The sequence below is a fragment of the Chlamydotis macqueenii genome, chromosome 1 (genome assembly GCF_036417535.1).
Source record: "Chlamydotis macqueenii isolate bChlMac1 chromosome 1, bChlMac1.mat, whole genome shotgun sequence".
In the NCBI taxonomy this organism is placed as follows: Eukaryota; Metazoa; Chordata; class Aves; order Otidiformes; family Otididae; genus Chlamydotis; species Chlamydotis macqueenii.
In genome coordinates, this window is record NC_141556.1 from 200,484,956 (window position 1) to 200,506,227 (window position 21,272).

General features: G+C 39.6%; 1 protein-coding gene across 2 annotated transcripts in view; it reads right to left on the bottom strand.

The window, feature by feature from the left end:
- DYNC2H1 (dynein cytoplasmic 2 heavy chain 1) overlaps positions 1-21,272 on the bottom strand; it is a 166,929-nt gene that overhangs the window by 30,406 nt on the left and 115,251 nt on the right. For both annotated transcript variants that reach the window (XM_086739589.1, XM_086739588.1), the window contains one exon: positions 5,669-5,785. In XM_086739589.1, the coding sequence (XP_086595715.1) occupies positions 5,669-5,785 (117 nt within the window). The remainder of the gene's footprint in view (positions 1-5,668; positions 5,786-21,272) is intronic.

Consider the following 21,272-nt stretch of genomic DNA (forward strand, 5'->3'; position numbering starts at 1 on the left):
TCCAGAGAAATACCCGGTCAAATGCTATTATTTTATCCAAATATGGATGCTAGATTACAGAATATAAAAGTGATCACCACATGGTATTGGAGAGTGTACAGATAAAAATATGTCCACACTTAAAGATTATAATCAATTATTCCAGTATAAAGTCTACAGGACAAACCTATGTCAAGTGTTAAATTTTGTTACGCTTCAGAATCATCAGCACTTAGATGTATAATAACTGTTTTCAAGGTATTTGTAAGATAATCCTTTTTGAGTTAATCCTTGATTTACATACTCAGCACTGGAATAAAAATGTTTAAAAACATACTTAATCTTTGTCTACATATTAACAAGCTTCTGAGCTTTTTTTGCCTCCGGAATAAAAAGTAGCTGATTTTAAAAACAGCTTTGAATTTATACATAAATTAGCTAGATTCAGTTCACTATACTGGACACTTCCTGAGTTTCAGTACTTTGAAACAAATATTCAACCATTATTTCCAGCTACCTTTTTTGGTAAGTACATTTGACAGACTAATATTTGCTTCTTGTAAATAAAATGAAAGGTATTGTCAGCATCTATCCCTTCTGCCTCTATTTCACTACTGTCTCTATCCAATAGGTAAGAGAAAATGATGATAATAACAACAACAACCGCCACCACCTCATGAAGTTCAACAACGCCAAGTGCAAGGTCCTGCACATCGGCTGGGGCAATCTCCAGTACTGACACAGGCTCAGGGATGAAGGGATTGAGAGCAGCCTTGTGGAGAAGTACTTGGGGATCCTGGTGGATGAAAAATTCAGCATGTGCGCCTGCAGCCCAGAAAGCCAATCGTACCATGGGCTGCACCAAAGGAAGCGGGGCCAGCAGGTCGAGGGAGGTGATTCTCCTCCTCTACTCTCCTGAGACCTCATCTGGACTAGCGTATCACAGATGGTCCAGAGGAGGGCCACGAAAATAATCAGAGAGCTGGAACACCTCTCTTACAAAGAAAGACTGAGAGAGCTGAGGTTGTTCAGCCTGGAGAAGAGAAGACTCTGGGGAGACCTTAGCCTTTTAATACTTAAAGGAGGCTTAAAAGAAATATGGAAAAATACTTTTTACTAGAACCTTTAGTGACAGAACAAGGGGCAATGGTTTTAAACTGAAAAAGGGTAGATTTGAACTGCACATAAGGAAGAAAATTCTTACAAAGAGTGTGGTGAGACACTGGCACAGGTTGTCCAGAGAATCTGTGGATGTCCCATCCCTGGAATTGTTCAACGTCAGGTTGGACGGGGCTTTGAGCAACCTGATCTACTGAAATATGTCCCTGTCCACACCACGGGGTTGGACTAGATATCTTTAAAGGTCTCTTCCAACTCAAACAACTCTATGATTATATAATAGTCTGCAGCTAAACGTAAATGCTTCCAAAATTGAGAGGATTTTTTTTTTTAACAGAGGTCAAGAATAGTTTTTGTTATTTTACTTCCTGATATCTGATAAATCATTTTAGCTCATAGTCTGTGCCCATTCATGCATAAATAAAATAAGGTATTGTTCTGGTTTTGTTAGTGAGGGGGGGCCTAAGGTGGTAGCTTCTGTAGGAAACTGCTAGAAGTCGCTCCCCTTTGTTCAGTGGACTCGGCCGGGCCTAGGGCGGACCCGCTGCTGGCCAAGGCCAAGCCAATTGGTAGCAGAATGTTCCGTGATAACGCCTCTGCGATAACGTATTTAAGTAGGGGAAAACAGGAAAAGAGACAGAGAGATGTGAAGCAGCTGAGCGGGGGGCAGAGAGGGGGAGGCGCAAGCCTTGTGGGCCTTGCAGGCCTCATCCCCTGGCCTCCCGCCAGGCAGCCGACTGGGCCCAACTTGGCCCAGCCCGGCTGCAGGAAGTGGAGAGGAGATGAGAAGTTGAAGTGAATAAGATGTAAAAGGATCCTGAGAGGCGTCTGCCAGCCTGTTGTGAGGAATGGCTGCAGACGCCAAGGAGGGGGAGGAGTAACGTGGCTCCTGGTCAAGATTCCGCTGCAGCCTGTGATGATGACCACGGTGGAGCAGGCTGTCCCCCTGCAGCCCATGGAGGCCCACGGAGGGGCAGAGATCCATCTGCAGCCCGTGGAGGACCCCATGCTGGAGCAGGTGGAGGCCTGAAGGAGGCTGTGGCCTGTGGAGGGCCCGCTGGGACAGCTGCTTTGGAGGGACTGCACCCTGTGGAAGAGATGACCCACGCCGGAGCAGTTTCACGAAGGACTGTGGCCCATGGGACAGATCCCACAATGGAGCAGGGGAGGAACGCAAGTTCTTCCCCCGACGATGAAGCAGCGGCGTGAAACAACACGTGATGAACTGACCGCGACCCCCATTCCCTTTCCCCCCCCCCGTGCCACTTGGGAGGGGAAGGTAGTAGAGATAATGTTAAGCCCGGGAAGAGGGAGGGGTGGGGGGAGGTTATCTTGTTCCCTGTCTCATTCTCCTGCTAATTTTAGAAATAAATGAGTGTTTTTCCCCAAGTCGAGTCTGTTTTGCCCGTGACGGTAACTTTAAGGATTTCTCCCTGTCCTTATCTCAAACCTTGAACCATTTTTCTTATATCATCTCCCCCTATTCTCTCGGAGGGTGGGGGGAGTGAGAGAGAGACTGCATAGTCTGGTCCCGATCGGGGCTGAACTACGACAGGTAGGCTTGTTAACTTAAGCAGCAATTCGACTATTATCTTCATTCCAATTCTCAGGTCTTTATAACTTCTGAAAACAAACAGGATGCCTTCATTGAGCTATCAACAAAGATTTAGGATGTAGAGCTGTATGCAATGTATGCGGAATTTTTAAAGATGCCTAGACTTTTTCACAGCTTAAAGTACTGGTTGAACAGGCTATGAAAACTAAGTTTAATAAAGGACATTATTTTTTACATTTTTTTAAACACTCAGGCAAATGTTCCCCCAAAAAAAAACCCTACACACAGAGGCCATCCTATTCTAAAGGAGATCTTCAAAAGATAAAGAAATTAATCTGCTAACGGCATAAAAATGTTAGAAAATCAAAGACAGTTCAAGATAATATGAGTCTTTTTTAAGATATTATGAACAATAAAAATTCAAGTCAAATACATGTGCATAGTGACTCTACAAATGCTGGTAGAGGAGAGAACACAGAAGTACTGCATAATTCATTTTCTTGTATTTAAAATGAAGCAGAAAAATAGATAGGCACCACAAGCTTGATTCGGGGAGGTACCTAATGACATTTCAGATGTCTCATTCTGTCTCTAGATGGTACTTCAGCAGGTTTCTTGCAGATTCTGTGTTATATCTGCCAGGCTACGAACATTTGATGGTTTCTTAAATATTGCTAAAAGCCTAGTTTTTAGGAAATCAAATTGACCTCTTAAGACAGCATCAATTGAAGAGAGCATTTTACATCTTTAAAGAAAGTTCTCAGATACAGTGTGGTAAAAAAATGGCTGGTTTAAAATCAACAAATCCAAAAGTCAGAAAGAAACTAGCTGCACAGTTCTCTGAACCAGACATGCTACAGGGTAACTCACAGGAGGAAACTGAAGAATGGCAGGATGCACAGTGGCAAGGGATTAGCCAGAGAGTACCCAGACATTATAAATCAGTCAGGCTTATGCCAGTCCTTAGTGAACAGATTGGTTCAGAGGCCTCCTACATCCATGTAAGCATGGCACACTAAGCACAAGATTTAATTAATATTAGCTTTTTTTAACTCAAACATAATACAGCAACTACAGCAACCAATATGTAAAATTTTTAACCCAATGGTCTTGTAAAAATAAAATTGGTCTTGCTAGGAACAGGCACTAACTAAAACCACACAATAACTAGGTCTTACAGTAACTGTGCAAGGCCCCGGTACTGTCCTTCTAGAATTGTTACCACCTTGTTAAGAGAGTCTGCTGTTTGTAGTGGAATTCAGTACCAGGTATCTTCTCCTGTAATGATGTGAAAGTGAAGTATGGGATAATAGTGAAGGTCTTGAAAGTATGGGCACAGGCTGAAAAGACAGGCTGGAGAACTATGAACAACAAGCTGATGGTGACCTACTGGCCACTGAGGAAGGGTAACATTAAGAACTGGCTAGATTACTTTTGACGTAATTAAGCAGGAAAGAAGAACCGCCAAGTGACACAATAAGGTACCTGCTGCAGCCTGGGAAACAACCCCACCTAAGCATGACCCAACCTGCAGTTCAGGAACAGAGATAAAGGGCTGAAAGTCCCTATGAAAGGAGATCTCAGACTTGAGGGTGACAGTATGGGAGAAAGACGAGGCCTGTGTCAGGTCCAGCTTCCCTTGTCAGAGAGCTCTCAGGCTTGATTACCTCCACCTGGGTAACAAAGACCATCAAGGACCACAGCCACCAGCAGTGACCATGTGGCTTCAGCTTCATGGTACTGAATACTCACAGCTAATTTATGATACAAGTTTTAAAGAATAAATGCTTTGAATTTGCAGTACTAACAATAATGATAAAGAACTAGCCATTAGCAATGTGTTCTGTTAATGAGTATTAATGTAGTGCAGTTTTGGTTTACTGTTTAAAACTGGCCTCATTTATCAGTCTTCCAGACACTACAATCAAAATCTCTAATTTTCTGATTGTGTATGTATACATATATGCAATAGTTCCATCTGAGCTCTTGCAAGGAATGTTTGCAGGCCTGAAGGTATATTGAACTCTAGTCAGTAAGATACAATGGCAGGTGTAACATTGAAATATACTGCCTTTTCTTACAGACCTGCTTAACAGCAGTCCATGTTCAGAGGCCACAGATTTGAACATGAAGTTATTTAGTTCCAAAATATTATTTTGACAAAAACATGATTTATCATACACTTAGCATGGATTAAATTACAATTTAATGAGAGATTCCAAAATTTAATGGCAAATTCTAATATGCTCCTCATGTCACTTCTTAGTATGTGGTTATTTGAGTAAGGGCCAGGTTTTTCTCACTCCAGTGTTGTTGTGTACAAGACATGTTTTTAGGCCACGATGTCTGTGATCTATTACTTATTGCTGAGGAAAAAAATAATGGCCAAATGTCTAGGTAGGCACCTAGCAGGAGGTGAGAGGGATCCTTCCCAAGTATGCGTAGTCTCTGCATTTCAAAGAGAATTCGCACACATTACAGCTAAATGGACACCCATAATGGTGGGAAATCAAGCTTTACAATATATGTAAAAAAGCCCACCAAACCAACCCAACCTAAAACAATAAAGGAAGTGATACTGGATATTGCAAGCATTGCAGTAAGGATTTTAATGGACTTCAATTTAAAGCTAGTACCATATTTCAGTATTATACAGGAAAAACTTAATTTAATAGTTAAAATCAGTAGACCTTGCCTCATGAATATTAGAGAAATGAAAAGACTAAATTCAAATCTAAAATATGTTAGTGTTCTTGGAAACACATACATGTTAGTCTTACGTCTTGTAAGTGTGGTCTCCCCTCCATACGGAGAAAAAAGTGAAAGCCTGTTATCCTACATACAGACTTCATAGCTAATTTTATACATGTAACATTGTACTTCCTACTTGAAATGCTTTTGATATACTTTTCCCTTCTTATGTTTCAATATTCAAGATAATTCCTTAGACCTTACTTTTAATGCAGTTACCAGGAAAAAAAAAATGTTGTATTTTTAAATTAGCTACTTTCCTACCTGATTAAGTTTCTTCCATAGGTTGAGAACAGGAGAAAGTTCAGTAGACCATATTTCTCTGTCAAATTTGCAGCCAGCAGTTACTGACCTGCTCAGGATCCGAAGCTGTGAAATGACCTGAGTGACGAGAATATAAATGCAAGTCTTGAAGTAGGATAAACAAAATTCTTTTAGTACAAAAATGCGATACAATAGCAAATACTCTCCAATTTATCCATGGACTATACTTTTCTGCGTACTTAATTACTAATCATGATCTATTCAAAACACAAACAATACCCATATTCAAATACAGAACATACTTGAGCCTCATTCATACTAAGCACAAAGCAAACAAAAAAATTCTGTATTTTTCTTATCAGAGACATTACCTTTGTTCAATTATAATTTAAAACTAATGAGGTGTATAATTAATTAAAAAGCCTCATTTCCAAAAAATCTACAGACAAAACTCAAGTTCTGCCTTTAAGTAGGCTCCATCTGTAATTCAAAAAAAAGAAGCAAAAACCCAGAATATGTTACTAAAAACATATTGTACCTATCAGGTGTCAAAACTCCAAGACAATTATAATAAATTCATTCTGATCCCTCATGGATCTCTTACTTACTCAGATACTAACGTTACCTCACATTATTTAAATGCATACTCATTAGTGTAAAGAAAGAAAGCAAGTAATTAAAAGAATAACTGCAAAACTTCCAGAAAGAAGAGGAACTCCCAGTTCACTAGGTCCAACTGCCTTTTATTGTTATGCCGTAGTTCAGCCCCGATCGGGACCAGACTATGCAGTCTCTCTCTCACTCCCCCCACACTCCGAGAGAACAGGGAGAGAAAATATAAGAAAAACGGCTCAAGGTTTGAGATAAGGACAGGGAGAAATCCTTAAAGTTACCGTCACGGGCCAAACAGATTCGACTTGGGGAAAACTATTCATTATTATTACAAACAGCAGGATAATGAGACAGAAAACAAGATAACCTCCATCCACCCCTCCCTCTTCCCAAGCTTAACATTATCTCTGCTACCCCCCCCCCGCCCTGAGCGGCACAGGGGGGAAGAGGGAATGGGGGTTGTGGTCAGTTCATCATACGTTGTTTCACGCCGCTGCTTCATGGTCGGGGGAAGAACTCCTCACATTCCTCCCCTGCTCCATCGTGGGGTCCCTCCCACGGGCCACAGTCCTTCGTGGAACTGCTCCGGCGTGGGTCATCTCTTCCACGGGTGCAGTCCCTCTAGAACAGCTGTCCCAGCAGGCCCTCCACGGGCCACAGCTGCCTTCAGGCATCCACCTCCCCCGGTACGGGGTCCTTCATGGGCTCCAAGTGGATCTCTGCTCCTCCGTGGACCTCCATGGGCTGCAGGGGGACAACCTGCTCCACCACGGTCGTCACCACAGGCTGCAGGGGAATCTTGGCCAGGAGTTGCATTACTCCTCCCCCTCCTTCTTCACTGACCTTGGCGTCTGCAGCCGTTCCTCACAACAGGCTGGTAGATGTCTCTCAGGATCTTTTTTTACATCTTATTCACTTCTCATCTCCTTTCCACTTCCTGCAGCCGGGCTGGTCCGAGTCGGGCCCAGTCGGCTGCCTGGCGAGAGGCCAGAGGGGGAGGCCTGCAAGGCCCATGAGGCCTGCGCCTCCCCCTCTGCGCCTCTGCCCCCACTCAGCTTCTTCACATCTTCTCTCCTCTCTTTTTTTTTCTGTTTTCCCCTTCTTAAATACGTTATCGCAGAGGCGTTATCACGGAACATTCTGCCACCAATCGGGTCGGCCTTGGCCAGCAGCAGGTCCGCCCTAGGCCTGGTCGAGTCCACTGAACAAAGGGGAGCGACTTCTAGCAGTTTCCTACAGAAGCTGCCACCTTAGGCCCCCCCTCACTAACAAAACCACGACATGTTAGCAACCCTGGTAATTCCACACATAAACTGATCAAATATATGTATAATTTATAAAGAAAGAATACTGAAATTGAAATTCTTCAGTGATATTGCAGTCTGCCCCTTAAACTGCATATAAAATCCTTGATATTTTTAGGTATTTTAGGTAAATTTTCATTATTTTTTGTTATTTTTCAGAGTGTATTTTTTCCAAGACATGTTAAGAGAACAACTTACTAATTCTCTCCTCTTGCTTGACTTCAAAGAATTAAACATGACAATAAAAATTTTATTAGTTGTTCAGAAGGACTGAACTATTTAATTGTTAGACAGAATGAAGCAGAAGTCAAGCTGTTTCTGCTGGGTTTTGACTTATTTTCTGTTCTTCAAAGATGTGCAATACTGTAGTGTTTCCTTTTATTTTGTTTTTCATTTTCTTTCACTGAAGCAAACAGGAGCTTCTTATTTATCAGCTTTGATAGGGACTATGAAGCACTACAAGATGATAGTTCACTGAATCATTATTTTAATTTCTATAACATTTACTATAAGTTTATTCCTACATGACATAAAAGATAAATATACGTAAAGTATAAATACATATATTCTATCTGTATAACATAGAGTCATAGAACTAGCTTTAATTCTGGCTCTTATAATACGTTTTTTTGATAGCTGCCTGCCATCATTTGCAAAGAAATAAAACATTTATATCAAATATACTTTAACTGGTAATTCAGTATGCAGTACTGTATATAAAGTGGCATATTTATACTATAAACTCTAAAAAGTTTATATGATTGCTTTGCAAATATACAGGATTGAAAATACTAAGTATTGTATTCTTTCTTTCAGTGCCTTCATAGGTATAAACACTTAGCTCCATATAGCTGAAATTAATTGGAGAAGCAGTGACTGCAAGTAATCAAAGTCTTTTCTAACTCTAGTGTATAGGGTTAGCTGTCTATTTCTAATTAACTAATTAGAGAATTTGTCAATACAATTTTAAAAGGAAATAAAGTATCTATCAATTATTTCAGTCTTTGTTCTTCACTGCACCTGCATTTGTTTCTGCTTTGTATACTTTATCAAAGTAGCTCAAAAATGTTGGGATGTGATTATCAAAAGTTAAGCATTTAAATTAAAAGTACTGAATTAAAAAAAAAATCGAGTTTTAACTCTCAGTGTTCTAGAGTACTGCAACATACTACGACCTTTATCAAATGTTCATGGAAATTCTTTAACTCTTTCCAGTTCATCTCATTTCTTCTCTCAAGTATCACAGGTATGATGGTAGTATAACTTACTACTAAAGTTTCCATGACAGCACATTGTTTTCAATTCATTTCAATTTTTTTAAATTAATGTGTTGGGCTGAAACTTTGTACTGGTGGCTCTTGCACCCTGAACACTTTTTGAAAATTTTAGCCTAGAATAGTCATGCACCTTCAAGAAACAGAGGAAAATACATTTTAGTCATGACAAAACACTCAGGTTGACCTCCTCTTTGGACTGTTTCAGCATCTAAAACTTTTGCTGAGGGACTGCGAATTTGATGGCCTTTTTTTTGTGGACACTTTCTACATTCATGAAATCTGTCTAAATTTAGGAAAGAATTAGAGGTTGTAAAATAGTAACTCATATTACTGCTTAAGTATAGTGACAAGTTTGACTTTAGAACTTGAAGGGCGTTAAGTATTTTATTCTCAGAAATCACAGTGGAGTTTCTTACAGTGCTGCCCAGTTTATGCTAGTTCAAATCAGCTAAAGCCTGAGAAAAGGTTTACTCAGTACTCTCAAATCAGTCTCTTTCTGAATGCTATGCAAACAAAAAAGGAAATTTATGTTTTTAGAGTATCATAGAATAATTCAAGTTGGAAAGGACCTCAGGACATCTCTAGTCTAACCTCCTGCTTCAAAAGCATGGTGAGCTCTGAGATCAGATCAGGTTGCTCAGGGCTTTACCTAGCTTTGACAAATCTGGTCTTGAAAAATCTCAAGAACAGAGACTGCACAACCTCTCTGCATGACCTGTTCCACTGCTTTACCATCCTAATGATGAAAAGGTTTCCTTTAACATCCAATCTTTTTTCAATTTATGTCCTGTAAAAACAAGAGTGTAAATGCACAGACTGGGACAAGGAATGTGTTAAGACTGGGAATGACGTGAATAAAATAATTGAGTGAGATGGTTATGTGATACATTATCTCCTAGGTTATGTGATATGTTTGCAGTCACTCCACATAATTGTTTTCACCTCCAGGCAAGAGAAACAAGCTTGGAGTTGGAAGGAAAACTGGATTTAAAGAAAAGAGGAGCATCAGGAATATGTTCCTGGGGGCCATATGAAAGACAAAAATGGCTCTGTAAGGTGGCAGCACAGGAATGAGCACACAGATTGGATGAGTAGCTAGAAGGTGAGCTTCATTCAGCTGACAAAGGGAATATGATTAGGAATCTGTATTTAAGGAGACAAAATAACTTTTGACTTGAATCAAACTTAAAACAGACAAGCACAAATTCACCCCACCCACCATTAGGCACTTACTTAAAGCTTCCTTAAGTGACCAAGGCTACCACCTTAGCCTCCCTACATAATCAATAGACAGATCTTAAGTGGGCTACTTTGTCATTTGGAAGACCCTCCTATTGAGTACCCAGGAAAATCAATTTCCTTACATAAGTACCTCAATAGATTGGTCTATACTGTGGAAATTAGAATGAGGATTTTCATTTCCTGGAAACCTAACTTCAAAACTCAAGAAGAATTCAGCTTCTCTCACTGCACTCTATATATGTTACCATCAGGTCAATTTATAATCAACTTCGGATACTTACCTAGAATGAGATTCATCATGCCCTAAGCACGATACTTCTATGACCACAAAGACTAGAAGTAGAGATGTAGACATCTGGGTCTGTTGAATCATATCTTTTGAACTCTAGTTTGGAAAGGTACCAAGGTATGTACTTATAATACCAAGGAAACTGGAAATCTAATTATAGTTGTATAATACAGGCTACTCAAAATAAGAGTACTTTTACAATAACTAACATTTAAATGCTTACCTTACTACAATTTATTATTTTAATACATTATACACTAAAAGCTCTTACATGTTGTGCTAGTCCAGACCAAATATAGATCTAAATATTTTGAATAATGACAGAAGTGAAAAAATCTACCACAAAGCAGGAAAAGAGTACCATCACTGAAAATATGAGAGGGATGGAAAGAAAGGTAATCAAAATACAAAAGCAATCACCAATAATGGTCTGTTTAAAGAGGGCAAGAAGATAATTCAGAACCATGAGTCTTTGTAAAAGCTGCCTGGTCTAAGTAAGGTTAACGAATCACAAAAGCATTTATACAAAAAAATTCAATAGAGTAATTTGTTTGTGAACAGTGCATCTCATGACTGTGAACAGCATACAGGAGCTGCTATTAAATATTTTCTCCATTCTTAGCAGAAAATTCATACACGGTATGTTTTTTTTGCATCGTCAGCACTGAAAAATATGAATTGCATATATTAATAAAGGTATGGTAGTCAAACTTAAAATGTCACTATTTATTTACCTAGTTATTAAATTAATTGTGCATCTCAACTTTTTAATCTATTGCATACTTTATGGGTTTCTGTGGATATATGCTGCCATGATATTGACCAACACATTATAATAAAAACTCCACACACCTAGAGAAATTATGAGAGATAATGAACAGAATGGAAAGTAATAAAGAGAATGAATGACCTGATGTGGCTTCATATAGGATTACTAGAAAGCCATGTTTGACCTGAAAATTAAAATAAAAATTCATGGAAAAATAAAAATGAGAAAATGTCAAGATTTTAACTTTTCCTTCCCTGGAACTTAGATAAAAACAGATTTCTAGGAACACAAAGTCTATTTCTGCTCTTTACTCATACAGAAGATGAGGAAAAACCTTCAGTAATTCACTACTACTTCACAAATACAATATATAATAAACCCAGGCTTACATCTAAGTCTTGTATTTCTTTTATGAGCAATCTATCCTACAAATCATACACCAAAATAAAATTTTAGACACAGTATTGCAATTTGAAAAAGAGGAAAGTAATAGAGTAAAAAAAATATACCATGAAATTCTGTCACCGAATTAAAAAAAAAAATTAAAAAATCTAGGATCAATGATTTCCGAACTAAATATGATTACTGTTCTAAGAAGACAGAACATAAAACATTTGTTAGTCAGATATTTTGTTTTTTTTCAAGACCATGGAACAGATAAAAGGATTTTTATTTTTGTATTAAAAGCGAACAAACTTATGTTCTGGTTTTGTTGGGTGAGGGGGTGGCCTAAGGTGGCAGTTTCTGTAGGAAACTGCTAGAAGTCGCTCCCCTTTGTTCAGTGGACTCGGCCGGGCCTAGGGCGGACCTGCTGCTGGCCAAGGCCGAGACGATTGGTAGCAGAATGTCCTGTGATAACACCTCTGCAATAATGTATTTAAGAAGGGGAAAACAGAAAAAAAAAGGGAGAAGATGTGAAGCAGCTGAGCAGGGGAAGAGAGGGAGAGGCGCAAGCCTTGTGGGCCTTGCAGGCCTCACCCTCTGGCCTCCCGTCAGGTGGCCAACTGGGCTCGACTTGGCCCAGCCCAGCTGCAAGAAGTGGAGAGGAGATGAGATGTGAATAAGATGTAAAAAGGATCCTGAGAGGCGTCTGCCAGCCTGTTGTGAGGAATGGCTGCAGATGCCAAGGTCAGTTCAGAAGGAGGGGGAGGAGTAATGCAACTCCTGGCCAAGATTCCCCTGCAGCCTGTGATGATGACCATGGTGGAGCAGGCTGTCCCCCTGCAGCCCATGGAGGCCCACAGAGGGGCAGAGATCCACCTGCAGCCCGTGGAGGACCCCACGCTGGAGCAGGTGGAGGCCTGAAGGAGGCTGTGGCCCATTGACGGCCCCCTGGGGCAGCTGTTCTAGGGGGACTGCACCCCATGGAAGAGATGACCCACACCGGAGCAGTTCCACAAAGGATTGTGGCCCGTGGGACAGACCCCACAATGGAGCAGGGGAGGAACGTGAGTTCTTCCCCTGACCATAAAGCAGCGGCGTGAAACAACGCGTGATGAACTGACTGCAACCCCCATTCCCTCTTCCCCGCTGTGCCGCTTGTGGGGGGAAGGTAGTAGAGATAATGTTAAGCTTGGGAAGAGGGAGGGGTGGATGGAGGTTACCTTGTTCTCTGTCTCATTATCCTGCTGTTTGTAGTAATTAATGGTTTTCCCCAAGTCGAGTCTGTTTTGCCCGTGACGGTAATTTTAAGGATTTCTCCCTGTCCTTATCTCAAACCTCAAGCCGTTTTTCTTATATAATCTCCTCCTATTCTCTTGGAGGGTGCAGGGAGTGAGAGAGAGACTGCGTAGTCGGGTCCCGATCGGGGCTAAACTATGACAATTCCTCTCAATCTACAGAGAATGTCAAAGGAGATACTCTACTGCCATCTACCAGTTTTAAAAGGATGTAGTCTTTGTACAGAAATTACTCCAATGTTTCATTTCTCTGAATGAAACAATATATCCCTTTTACACAGCTGTTCAAGCAGATATTTCTGGTTTTGAAAGATTCTACCACTCAAACTAAAACACAAAGTTATAACATAGTCTGGTAAATACTGGGAAAGTACTCACTCAGTGCAAAGCAACTATGTCTTCATTGTGTCAAGAGAGGGAACGGGTTTCAGTGTGATATGCCCTCTGACAGAACTACATGCTTCCATACTGTTCCTCGCATTTGGCTGTGAAAGTAGTCTAAGACTGACCTGCCAATGAAACCTCTCTGACTTTCAGTCTTTGTGTCCCTTGCCCTCTCTGCAAGAATAGGGCCCATGGAGGTTGTTAGGATGAAGGTACTTTAATGGCATTCGTAACCAAATCATTCATACTGCATGTGGACAAGTAAGAAGCAGTATAGAACTACGCTTGCTCTTTTTTTTGTTCCTTCAAGGCCACCTTAAAGCTGTGCATTCACCCATTAAGGACGTAAAGCAGAACTGGACTCAATAAAGAGATACATGCCGCCTTAATCAAAATGCAAAGCAAACAAGGTAAAGACATTGACACCACCTATATCTTCCCTTATACAGAAGAGGATATACCTTTGACACCAGGAAGATCCTCTGTAGAACAGGGATTTAGTGGAGAAGGAAAGAAAACCTGCAGGATGCTGCACAGACAGTACAAGCCCACTACTGACCCAGCCAGTATTCTAGTTGCGCCTTCTCCTAAAGAATAACTAAGGATTTTACTTTGTAGAGGTAGTGGACTTTAGCTACTTACACACCCTGACAAAATTTAAGAAAATTGGAAAATTTTCTTAGCAGAGAACACAATTCTCAAATGCTGAGCACCAATATATTTTCATATACGCAGCACCTGATCTGAAGGCTACTTGAAGCATTGCATTGATTCACTGCAACGGTAGAGAGCTGTCTTTTCCATTACAGCACAGTACTGTGGCTTCCACTCCGTTATGTGGCACAGCACATTCCTCTCCTGTAGCACCACAAGTATATACAAAATGCTCCCCATATTTTAAAAATTCTTGTTAATACTCAGATTGCTCAACTGCAGGGTAATAACAAAAAGTTTGGCATTACTCATCAATTTCTGCTACAGCCTATTAGTTGTGTATTTGTGATGTGGGATGCATTGAGTAAATGCCTGTAATTATACACTCTGCACAGCTGATACAAAGGTTATATAAATGCTTTATTATTTTAAGAAAACAGATTTATGTTCATCCTGACATCTATAGCAATAACATAACAAGTTCAAGAATAATTTCAATTGCATAGTTTTCAATAATTATGCCTGTATTAATCTACGTGGCATGATTAGAACTACGGAAGAGCAGCAGATATAAAATTAGGTACCAGTGCTCAGAGTCCTGTTGAGCTAGATTTTGAAGGAGAAAATTTAGACTGTTGACGAACACACAAGAAACTACAGCTATCATTATATTAAGATTGCGCCTTGAAAAATAACCACACACCACAGCCTCACTGCTCTATATACAGTAGAAACACTGCAGCCAGATGTATGACTAATATCAAGTGGACATACTCACCCTAACATTACTTCAGCTGACTTGGGTAATAACAGCAGTGGAGACTTGGTGTATAATCTCAAGAACGATCCAGTGATCCAAGAGTTCCAGGTGTCCTTGTAGACCCCCCCCTACACAAGCTGTCTCTGATGCTGCCATTAACAAGGTAAAAACCAGCACTGGAGCTATACTACAATCATACATCTGTCCAGTTTTAGGAAGACAGAGAACAGTTCTAATCTAAGTAAACAAGATATGCAAGGAATAGTGGGAAGAGGTACAGAATCAGCCAGTGACTTGCTGAAAGTAAGAGCAGGTCAGCAATTAATTAATTATTACCTTGTCTGCCTTACTGGATTTCCCTATCCCGCTTTCCATTATTAGTTTACTATTAATTTTAACTCAACAAGTATTCATCACAAAATAAAAAATAGCTATTGAAAAGATAATTGGGTTTTCCTACAAATTTCTAAGTTTCAAGCACAGTCAGAAGAGCAACAGTTATTATTTTAACTAAGTACTATATTTAACAGCTACACTAAGGTATGACAAACTATTCCTTTTGACTTCTAATGGATTTCATTTTTGTTTCTCTTTAAGCAATCACATCCATAAAAAGAAGGCATTCAGTGTGAGATTTCTGTGCTAGTATAATTTCTGTAGAATATACGGTTAGGCAGCACGCTTTTTGTCTGATTTTGTAAACCTCACTTTGTTCAGATATCATCACTTAAGTCATCCTGATGTATTGTGTGAATATTATTTCTGTATGTTGAGTTTCTGCTAGAACAAACTCAAGTTTTCAAATTATTCAGCTGCCATTCATTACAAGTATGAAATGTCACGGTATGAATACATGAAAATAAGTATGAATACAAACACAGGTCATTTCTACACACTTCTAAGTACTCTCTGTGACAATGTGCATTCTTGTCCTGTACACACCCAACCTGATATTTACAGCAGTGATCTGCAAGATGAGATTTTTACTGAGTATGAGAAATAAAACACACAAGCTTTATACTATGTCAAAGAACTGCATCAGCAAATTTTTCATGGGAATTGTATCTTAAAAGCTTGAATAAAATTCATGAGAGATTTACTAGCTTATAAAATTTTAAATCAAATTAAGAGTTACCTATCTGTCACAGAAACCCTTTTAGAATTGCTATTTGTAACTGTGTAGTTTTATATTTGAAACTGAATGTGAAAAAGCTGTATTATTAATGATGACATTACTGAAGGAAATTTCTAAAGTGGTGGTTAACAGCCCACATTGAAATTGCAGGCAGAAATTATCATTTATATTTATATATATTGAGGACAGCAATAAGGTAAACTGCAGAGTTAAGGTTTTGGACTTTAGGAAAGCAGACCTAAGGGAACTGTTAGCAGAATCCCATGAGAAGTGGGCAAAAGGAAGAGGGAGACAGTATAGTGGACAGGACTTTTTTTTCCAGTCAATTGAAAAGGGGAATAAAAGAGTATTTTTGAGCAAGCTTCAGAACAAATAACTTCATTGTGCAGAAAGACCAGGATTTTCAGCAGAATGACTGTTTGGGAGAGCAGGGAGTGTATCAACAGACTGAAAGGCAAAAAAAAAAAGGAACATATGAGAAGCAAAATCAAGGACAGAGAAAGAAAGAAGATAGAAGCACCGCTTGGGCACTTTAGGATGAAATTAGAAAGGCCAAAGCCCAGCTGGAGATAAGACTAACAGGGAACATTAAGGGTAAGACAGGTTTCTACACACATGCAAAAGTTCAAAGAAAACATGGGGCATTTGACGAATGCAAGAGAACATAAGTGAGGGATGGTACATAAAAGCCTGAAGTACTCAATGGCCTCTGTGCACAGTTTAGGAAAGAAAGGAGCAGCTTATAATGGGAGAGAAATAGTCTGCTTAAAGAATATGAACACACTTGTACATGAACATAGAGTTAAATCCAGTTGGCGGCCAGTCACAAACACTGTTCCCCAAGGTTCATTACTGGGGCTAGTTGTGTTTAATGTCTTTATCAATGACCTGGATGAGTGCTCCCTCAGTAAGTTTGCAGACGACACCAAATTGGGTGGGAGTGTTGATCTGCTCAAGGGTAGGAAGGCTCCACAGAGGGATCTGGACAGGGTGGATGGAAGGTGAGAAGCCAATTTTGTGAGGTTCAACAAGGCTGAGTCAGAGTCCTGCATTTGGGTCAAAACAACAACACCGTGCAACACTACAGGCTTGGGGCAGAGTGTTTGGAAAGCAGCTCAGTGGCAAAGAACCCGGGGGTGTTGGTCAACAGCTGGGTGAATGTGAGCTGGCAGTGTGCCCAGGTGGCCAAAAAGGCCAACAGGATCCTGGTTGCATCAGGAATAGTGTGGCCAGCAGGAGTACGGAGTACTGTATACCTGTATTCGGCACTGGTGAGGCCACAACTCAAATATCGTGTTCGCTTTTGGGCCCCTCACTATAAGAGAGACATTGAGTTGCTGGACTATGTCCAGAGAAGGGCAAGGAAGCTGGTGAAGGGTCTGGAGAACAAGTCTTATGAGGAGTTGCTCAGGGAACTGAGATTGTTCGGTCTGGAGAAAAGGAGGCTGGGGGAAGACCTCATTGCTCTTTACAGCTACCTGAAAGGAGGTCATAGTGAGGTGGGTGTCAAGTCTCTTCTCCCAAGTAACAAGTGATAGGACAAGAGGAAACGGCCTCAAGTTGTGCCAGGAGAGGTTTAGATTGGATATTAGGAAAAATTTCTTCATCCAAGAGGTTGTCAAGCACCAGCCAAGGGAAGTGGTGGAGTCACCATCCCTGGAGGGACTTAAAAGACATAGAGATGTGGCACTTACGGATACGGTTTAGTGGTGGACTTGGTAGCGTTAGGTTTACGATTGGACTTGATGATCTTAAAGGTTAGGAACCTCAGTGATTCTATGATTCTGCTCAAATCAATGAAATCCAGATGAGATTCACCTATGCTGCTGGCCAATGCAACGGCAAGGCTGTTCTGTACCATATATGAAAAACCATGGCAATCAGAGAAAATCTTTACTGCTGGTAAGGGTAACATTATGCCTGCCCTAAGAAGTGGATGGAGGCTTCATGGAAATACAGATTATTCCACATAATCTCTGTTCCTGGAGAGATCATGGAACACACCAACACAGAATCCACTTCCAAACACTAGAAGGAAAAAATCGACATGGCTTTACCAAGAGAAAACAATGGTTGACCAACCTGATTGCCTTCTGTGACGAAATGACTACGTGAATGAGGGAAGAGCAAGGGATACTGCTAATAAGGCTTTTGACATAATCTTTGATTGCCTTCCTATTTTGGAAGCTGAGGAATTATGGACTTGAAGTACGATCTTGAAGAATGAACTGAGTGGAAAACTGGCTGTATTGCTGGAGTCATATGGTAGTGATTAAGGGGTGGACATTTTGCTGGCAGCTAGTGAGAACAGAAAGAAACCAGGGTTTGATGCTGGGGCTCACACCCTGCAATTTCTCCGTGAACAACTTGGATGATGGCACACAGTGCACACAAAGCCATAGACAGTGTTGGCAACAGTTCCACATAGAGAAGGAGGTTGGACTACATGAAATCCAAAGGTCCCTTCTAACCAATATTTCTAGAATTATGTGATCTAAGAAAACTTTCTAACCAGGATTCCAATCCTTTCATGTCACCTTATATTGGTGAGCATGGGTTTCCTTCTTTGTTATGCATTAATTTCAACTTAAGATGACATTTTCATTTTTAACTTAATTTTTTTTTTAATTTGTCTTAATCTCAAACTGCATTCTTGAAAAGTTCCTGTCAGTGGGCAAGTAACAGGTCAGTCTCACAAGCACGCTCTCTTCCATCAATGTGAATGATGGCCTTGCCTAAGGATGCATAGTTAGTTGTGGAAATATTTAACTTGCTTTAGCAATCGAATAAAATAAAACTGATTACAAACAAATGAAATTTGAAATATGTTGGTCTTTCACTAGCCTAGAAAGCAATATAAACAAACAAAAAAAAACCCCTGTTTTCTAATTAATAAAATCCCTTTTTAATTTCTTAGAATTACTAAGAAAATTATGAACATCTTTGAAACAAGCACTACAACCTGCATGCTTTAAGGTCCTTCAATTTTCACTTCTTCCTCCTGAACTCTTAAATTTGAAACTGAATACTTATACATGAGTGACAGTGTGATAACTGTATTTGGATTGTCACAAAACTCAATGCAGGAATGGGAGAAACAACTGTGTTTCAATTCCTGTCACAACAAAAACCTCATTTTTCAAATGGTCCAGCTTCCTCCTTTTCCTACATAACCAACAATCTGGTAGTTATGGCAGTTCTCTTTCATTTTTTTTAAAGGTCATTAAAAGGTTCATTATACAGTTTTTAGAAATGCTGTTGACATTATTACAGAGCCTGATCCAAAGTTCAATGAAGAAATAGGTACTTCCAAAAGGTAATTCACTCCTTTATTTTAGATGCCTATCTAAGAATGGCACAAATTGTTCCCTGTAGCTGCTTGTCTTTCTTTAGTAATAAAAAAGTGCATAAATAGTTAAGATGAGGTGGCTAATATTCATATGACTCAAGTTAGATGTCATGAATTACACTGCGGCTTCTTTTTTTAAACTTCAGTTGGCTTTGAATCGGGCTTACCATATTTTTCTATTACAGTACCTAGATATTTAAAAGAAAAACACTCACATGAAATTATTCAAATATTGGTCAGGGGAATTTGAAGTGGCTTGGTTTAATAAATACATCACAAGTTTTTTTCTAGTAGGATTTTAACAAAATATCCTCTAAGACTTGAACTACAAATCTGACAGAACGTCTCTGTATTTCAAAGATACACTTTTATTTCACTAAATCAGTTTTTAAAATACCATTGACTTCTGGGAAATGTATTAAAAATAACATCTAAATAAAATATTTGTTATTAACACAGGAGGTATTTTAAGAAATACTAAACACTAACTGAAGACAATGTTAGTGAAGGAAATAGGATTTCAGAGGTCTACATAATTCAATCTATGGCAGGTAGGAATGTGTTACTCTTTGGAGATGGACTGTAACATACAGAAAGCCTAGATAACCACCAGATTAAACATTTAACTTTGAGAAAAATAATGGATGAATATCATCCTAAGTACAGAAAATATTTTTTCTGTTATGTTAGTTTATCTGCCATCCTGTAATGACTACCCAAAATAATATGTTCATACTGGTAAACAAAAGGGGAAGTTTGTGACTTCCAGCAAAAAGGAAAATGCTCCGCCACCTGCAGATGTGCAATTGCAGAATGAGTAGAAACAGGTGAGGAAGAAAAAGTTCTACTGGGAGGCACGTGGGCTACTTGAGCCTGACTCGTGGACCAGAACTGGAGATTCAGAGGAAACAGCAGGTGACCAGGGATACGGGGGTCCAGGTGGTGTTCTCCTCAGTACTGCTAGTGGATGCATGTGACCATGCAACTAGGTCACAATACCTGGTTGCAGAGCTGGGATGTTGCAGATATGACTTTGGCTCTTATAGCTGTGACAACTTGTTTGAGAGAGATGGACAGCTAAGTGCAGAAAGAATCTATGTGACAAAGTGTAACAACAGTAGCTGCCAACAGGTTTGCTATTAGCAAGCAGAGCTTTAAACTGGGTTTGTCAGGCACCGATGACCAAAATCCAAAGAGAGATAGAGGGGCAGAAGGTTGGAAGAAAGCACCTAGAATATAACATGACAGGGAAGGCATTCCTGTAAATATGTCAAACAGCAAGTCAGTTCTCTTGTTAACAATACAAAGCAGCACATTAAAGTTACAGGAATTGTTCGATTCTTTATGGTGCCTTCATGAATACTGGATAGATTCTATTAATATATTTTGAGATTAGTTAGATGGGACAGAACAGCAGAATCAATTATTATCAAAAGAGTTGAGATAAATATCTATGATTTTTTTTTAAAAGAGACATCTCAAGGAATTATCCTCCTGAAATTACTTTCATATAATAAAAACAATGGAGTTGCTAACTGAGAGACATGAAAGTGATTCCTGTCACTCACTTTGAGACAAAACAGGTGAAGACAAGCATGCAGCTGGGTTTGATAGAAATGTAACTGGGAAAATTAAATTACCTTTTATCCTCTACTCTGCCACAGAAAATACTAGTCAGATTTGGATTACATTTGAGACTATAAAATTTGTCTGAAATAGGTTCTTAAAGCCAGTAATCTTGTTGCAAAATCTGAATCATCAGAACTGCAGAGTATTACTGGCCTGGTTCTAAAGCAAAGAAAATTACAAAGGACAAAATATAGGAAGAGAAATACTCCCAGCAACTTCAGCTGAAGTGAATTAGAACCCGCTTATTTGAAGTTATGAGTATTCACAGCTCAACATTTTTAATTGCTATATAAAACGTACAATTAAATAATTTTATAGTAGTTCATTGAAAAATTGGTAAGAAGCAACAGTCCGTAGACTCTTCAACAATCTGAAGCTCAAAGGATTATTTTACACTTGTGATGCCCTTAAGCACTTTGAAGATGTGGTGGGTTGACCCTGGCTGGATGCCAGGTGCCCACCAAAGCTGCTCTATCACTCCCCTCCTCAGCGGGATATAGGTGGAGAAAATATAACAAAAG